This window comes from Equus asinus, chromosome 20 (genome assembly GCF_041296235.1).
Source record: "Equus asinus isolate D_3611 breed Donkey chromosome 20, EquAss-T2T_v2, whole genome shotgun sequence".
NCBI lineage: Eukaryota > Metazoa > Chordata > Mammalia > Perissodactyla > Equidae > Equus > Equus asinus.
The window spans coordinates 25,806,024-25,812,023 of record NC_091809.1 but is presented as its reverse complement, the minus strand read 5'-3'; the positions used below and the strand labels follow the sequence as shown (position 1 = coordinate 25,812,023).

Below are 6,000 nucleotides of genomic sequence, written 5' to 3'. Positions count from 1 at the left end.
AACATATCTTTAAGTTTGGGGTTAAGAATGAATGAGAACTTACTTTCGTGACAAAGATTATAACCATAAAATAAAAGATAAAGTTTGCCTGAGGAAAAAATAGCTGAATTTGTATGCACATGATAAAATTGACTTATAATGTATAATGATTAAGTGAGAAACTTGCAGAGTATTCTGAAAATCCATAATAAATATGGATTTAATATATTCTCTGAGGAAATGAAAGCCACAATATTAGTTATTAACATACCATGGTTTAGAAAACAGTTGGTAAAATATAACAATGAAACAACTACAGAAGCGTTCATTTCACCAAGAAATGGACAGTTTTAATGACGTACAATCAAACATTATTGAAAATGCATTGAGGGAATACTTTTGGCTGCAAGTAATAGGAAACACACAGTCTTCCTGACCTGAGAAAAGAAATTATTCTCACATGGAAGAACTGGGTCAATGCAGCCTCTGCACAATGCAGGAGAGAAACAAACTTCTATTTCTTTTTATGTCCCATTGTAGATGTCATGGTGAATCAGGGAAACATATTCACTAGCATAAAGTATTTACTATATAAATTAGATCTCATACAGATATCATCTAGAGAAGAAAGGAATCAGAGAATATCTCAACCAGAAAAGTCTGAATTAGGTTCCAGGAGGCCTTACAGAAAAATCCTAACCCTAATGGATTTTTGATGTGAAACTTCTGAAAACATCAGTGGAAAATACACCTCTATGAAAATGAAAATCTAACAGTTGGTGTGGTTTTCAAGATACTCTTGACTAAAGGGCCAAAGAACCCAGAAAATTGGACAGAAAGTCGTGTCCTCAGAGCTCCTATGTAGCTGTCTCTCCCCCTGTGTGGTGGCTCCAAAATCTGCGTAATGCCTTGTTTGCTTTTGCCGTCCAAATCTCATGCAAGTGAAGCTACTGGTGAATTCCAGCATGGAACCATAAAGGGGATAGATTCTTAAAGATCTGGTTCTTAATATTACCCTCATCAACACAACATAATACAAGGGTGATATTTCCAGCTCTAGATTTTGTTGCCCTCTCACAGGCCTCTGCAAGATTCAAAGCCTATTCACCAAATACCAGTCAGAAGGAAGGACAAAAAGGAAAGGCCCAAATACGAAAATAAGAATTCCCATGAAACTATACTCTTTGATAAACTTGCCACACATAAAACTTTGTTCCAAATGTTTAATAGCATGGAAAATAAAAACAGGCTCCTATACTCAGCACCCTCCAAAAAGAGTTTTCTCTGAGAAAAGAACAATATACACAATGGATGAGGCATATCCAGGAACTGCGATAGAAGGCCAGTAAGAAAATCCCAACACACACAAAATGTCATTTTTCAATGGCCCCTTAATACAGAACACTTAAAACATTATAAAAAAACAATTAAAGAGAAAATACTATTAACAGATTTAAGGAAAAAGATTACTACCTAGTAATCTTATATACTATTGATGAAGGATGACTTTCAGAATTATCTCACTTCAATATTCATTTCTGAAAGTAATTAATAGAAACCCACAATCCAATGCTGCACTTTAGGAAAGAGGCTGCGTAAACACAGTATGTTTACAACTTTTACCACAACTCTCTTATGTTGAATGTTTTCTAGAACATCATACACAAGTAAACTTCCATCAAGCTTTTTCATGACTTACATTTATATTTCTTTTTGGTAAGAGATTCACATAGAAGGATGTAGGCCATCTGAAGTCTTTCCCACGCTGTTTACATTCCAGAGGTTTTTATCAAGTGACTCCTTTTATGCCTTCAGAAAGAACTCAGATGACAAAAGGCTTTCCTGCATTCTTTATATTTACATGTTTTGCTCTAGTGTGCCTTCTCACATATCCTCATAAGTCTGTATGAGAAAGAAAGGCTTTCCCACCTTCCTGACATTCACAGGGTTTCTCTTCAATATGAGTTCTTTCATGTCTTCGAAGAGAACTGGGAAAACTAAATGCTTTATGACATTTTTCACATTCATACAGTTTCTCTCCAGTATGATTTCTTTTATGTATTTGGAAATTTTGATGAGAACTGAAGGCTTTCCTACATTCCTTACATTCATAGGGTTTCTCTCCCGTATGAACTCTTTCATGTCCTCGAAGAGAACTGGAAGAAATGAAGGCTTTATTGCATTTTTCACATTCATAGGGTTTCTCTCCTGTATGAACTCTTTCATGTCCTCGAAGAGAACTGGAAGAAGTGAAGGCTTTACTGCATTCCTTACATTCATAGGGTTTCTCTCCTGTATGAACTCTTTCATGTACTCGAAGAGAACTGGTGCGACTGAATGATTTACAGCATTCTTTACATTCATAGGGTTTCTCTCCAATATGAATTCTTTCATGTACTCGAAGAGAACTGCTACAACTGAATGCTTTACCACATTCTTTACATTCATAGGGTTTCTCTCCAGTGTGACTCCTTTTATGTACTCGAAAGGCACTGGGGGAAATAAATGCTTTCTCACATTCCTTACATTTATAAGGTCTATCTCCAGTGTGAGAGATCATGTGTGATCGAAGGCTTGAGGGATCTCTAAAGGCTTTCCCACATTCCTTACATTCATAGGGTTTCTCTCCAGTGTGAGTTATTTCATGTACTCGAAGAGAACTGGGATAAGCGAATGTCTTACTGCATTTCTTACATTCATAGGGTTTCTCTCTAGTGTGATTTCTTTCATGTCTTCGAAAAGAACTGTAAGAAGTGAGTGCTTTATTGCATTTTTTACATTCATAGAATTTCTCACTAGTGTGATTTCTTTCATGTATTTGGAAAGCTTGAAGTGAAATAAAAGCCTTACTACATTCCTTACATACAAAGGGTGTCCGTCCTGTGTGAGTTTTTTGGTGTTTTTTTAAGTTAGCGTACAAACTGAAGGCTTTCCCACATTCTTTACATTCATAGGGTTTCTCTCCAGTGTGACTCCTTTCATGTATTTGAAATGAACTGGGATGAATGAAAACTTTTCCACATTCCTTACATTTATAAGGTCCGACTCCAGTGTGAGTGATCATGTGTACTCGAAGGTTTGTGAGAGCAATAAAGGCTTTTCCACATTCCTTACATTTATAGGGTCTCTTTCCAGCGTGAAGTCTTCCATGCATTCGAAAACTACTGGGATCACTGAAGGCTTTACCACAATTTTTACATTCATAGGGTTTCTCTCCAGTGTGTCTCCTTTCATGAATTCGAAGAGACCTGGAAGAAATGAATGCTTTACCACAATATTTACATTCATAGGGTTTCTCTCCAGTGTGACTCCTTTCATGTATCTGAAAAGCACTGGGAGAAATGAATACTTTCTTACATTCCTTACATTTATAAGGTCCATCTCCAGTGTGAGAGATCATGTGTAAGCGAAGGCTTGAGGGAGCTGTAAAGGCTTTCCCACATTCCTTACATTCATAGGGTTTCTCTCCCGTATGAATTCTTTCATGTATTCGAAGAGACTTGGAAGAAGTGAATGCTTTACCACAATTTTTACATTCATAGGGTTTCTCTCCAGTGTGACTCCTTTCATGTATTCGAAAAGCACTGGGAGAAATGAATACTTTCCTACATTCCTTGCATTTATAAGGTCCATCTCCAGTGTGAGAGATCATGTGTGACCGAAGGCTTGAGGGAGCTGTAAAGGCTTTCCCACATTCCTTGCATTCATAGGGTTTCTCTCCAGTATGAATTCTTTCATGTATTCGAAGAGACTTGGAAGAAATGAATGCTTTACCACAATTTTTACATTCATAGGGTTTCTCTCCAGTATGAGTTCTTTCATGTATTTGAAGAGAACTGGGAAAAGGGAAGGCTTTCCCACATTCCGTACATTTATATGGCTTCTCTGCACATTTTTGATAGGCATGTGGTCTGTGTTCATTGTGACATCTAACATGCCTATTAAGGGATGAATGATGCATGAAGACTTTTCCACATGCACTGCATTTATACGGTTTTGCTGCAGTAGGTTTCTTTTTCAGTTTGAGATTGGGAAGAAGGCTGAAGTTTTCTCCACATTGACCACCCTCTTCACTTTCACAGAGTCTCTCTACCATATGACTTCTGTAAAAAATGAGCACATTATTAATGATTTCCTTATAACAATTTTGTGTTTGTCATATTTATTGTGATTTATAGGAAAAGCTTAGGTTTTCTGCCTTGTCTGAATGCTCAGAACTTGAATAAACTGAATTCTCTGCAAGAGTACCTCACCCCTGCTATTATCCAAACAGTGATATTCACATATAGGGTTTATTAATACTGTTTCCAAGACAGCTACTTTGCAAAAGCTAAACCTCTACATCACATTTCAGAAAGCATATTCAGTGAAAATTTTCTAAGAATAACTAAATTTGGAGCAACAGTTATTTGTTTTGTTTGCATCTTTTTAATATTTCATAACATACCAGGATTCTCACCTGAGACACTGCTTTCTATTGTGAATGTGACTCACCTTAGTTTTCTCTCCTGCTTTTGATACTTTTCTTCAATATCATGATCTTCCCATGTTTTCCCTGAAACGCAGACCCCAAAAGTTGATTACAAAGTATTAGAAATTATAGAAAAAATTCTAGATTCTAAGACCATGATAAGCTATGACCATTTCTATTTTATTTACCAATATCTCACCTTTCCACATTCTACATCTTGGAACAACATTGACAGGCCAGAAACACTTGTCCTCTCATTGATGTAGTGAAGGAATGTCCTCATTCTTACCTACTGAGGCCAGGTTCCTGAAGGTTTCCCACATCACATCTCTGTAGAGTTTCCTCTGTGAAGGATCCAGTAAAGCCCACTCCTCCAGAGTGAAGTTCACAGCCACGTCCTCAATGGCCACTGAGTCCTAAAACATTACAAATATTTGTAGAGGAGGATGCATGAGATTAACAGCACTAGGCATCTACACTCTATGAGTAGGAAGGTTACGTATGATTCTGTCATCTCCAAACATTTATTCTATGATGTGATCATTGAAAACTCACTGGTTTTCTGTACACATTTCCTCATCAATTGAACATCATCAAGAACACATGGAAATTATTTATTCATTTTTACTGTGACCATATTAATTCATATTTCTCTGTAATGGCAGGGTCAAGAGCATGTTGGGAAATTACATAAATGCTATCTAATGAAACAAATATTATCATTATGAGACAAAAAGAACAAAAAAGACAGAACACAATATCCATGAAGCCTAGGACAACCCTCTTTAACAGAGGCTTAAATTACCCATAACAGGAATACATGAATGAAAATAAAAAAGGCAGAAAGTAATAGAAGAAACAACTGAAATAATAATCACCAAAATATCCTAAAATTAATGAGAGCTGGCAAACTGTACATCTAGGAAGCTTAGAGAACACTAAACATGATAAGCTACAAAAGTGCACACCCAAGATTATCCTATTGAAACTAGAGAAAAATTGAAGACAGGGAATATAAAGTGCCAGAGAAGACATACACCTTGGGTATAAAGAAACAAAAATTCAAATTAAACTGGACTTCTTTTCAAAAAACCATGCAACAAGAACAGAGTAGAGTGTTGAAAATAGAAAACCACTCTCTCAGAATTCCAGTCAAGGAAAATTATCCTTCAAAAACAAAGGAAATATAGTGGCTTTCTGGGATAAAATTGAAGAAATTTGTCTCGAGTACACCTGCTTTGAATGAAATGTTCAAAAATTTATTGGAAAGAATGTAAACGATAAAGGTAAAGGATTACAAAAGGAAAAATATGAAGGTAAAATATCTTTTATATACTTACAATTAATATAACAAATTACATTTTGTTTCATATAATATTAGCAACAATGTATTTGGTAATGAGCAGCTTATGGACAAGTGAAATAAATCACAGCAATGTGACAAGGGACCGGATGGGGAAACAGGGAATACTGTGTTATGAAGTACTTGCATGTAGTGTAGTGGTGTAGTGTTATTTGGCAGAAAAGGTTGGTTAGTTATAAATGAGTAT

General features: G+C 36.0%; 1 protein-coding gene across 5 annotated transcripts in view; it reads right to left on the bottom strand.

Annotated features, from left to right (window-relative positions):
• Window positions 1-318: 318 nt before the first annotated feature.
• Window positions 319-6,000, bottom strand: part of LOC106826951 (zinc finger protein 709-like) — a 41,398-nt gene continuing 35,716 nt past the window's right edge. For 4 of the 5 annotated variants that reach the window (XM_070492151.1, XM_070492150.1, XM_070492152.1 and 1 more), the window contains 3 exons: window positions 4,740-4,866; window positions 4,474-4,534; window positions 319-4,082 (listed from right to left, as the gene is read on the bottom strand). In XM_070492151.1, the coding sequence (XP_070348252.1) occupies window positions 1,874-4,082; window positions 4,474-4,534; window positions 4,740-4,866 (2,397 nt within the window). In that variant the 3' untranslated portion in view covers window positions 319-1,873. Of the gene's footprint in view, window positions 4,083-4,473; window positions 4,535-4,649; window positions 4,867-6,000 lie in introns of all 5 variants that reach the window. The other variant, XM_070492153.1, reaches the window with a different exon arrangement.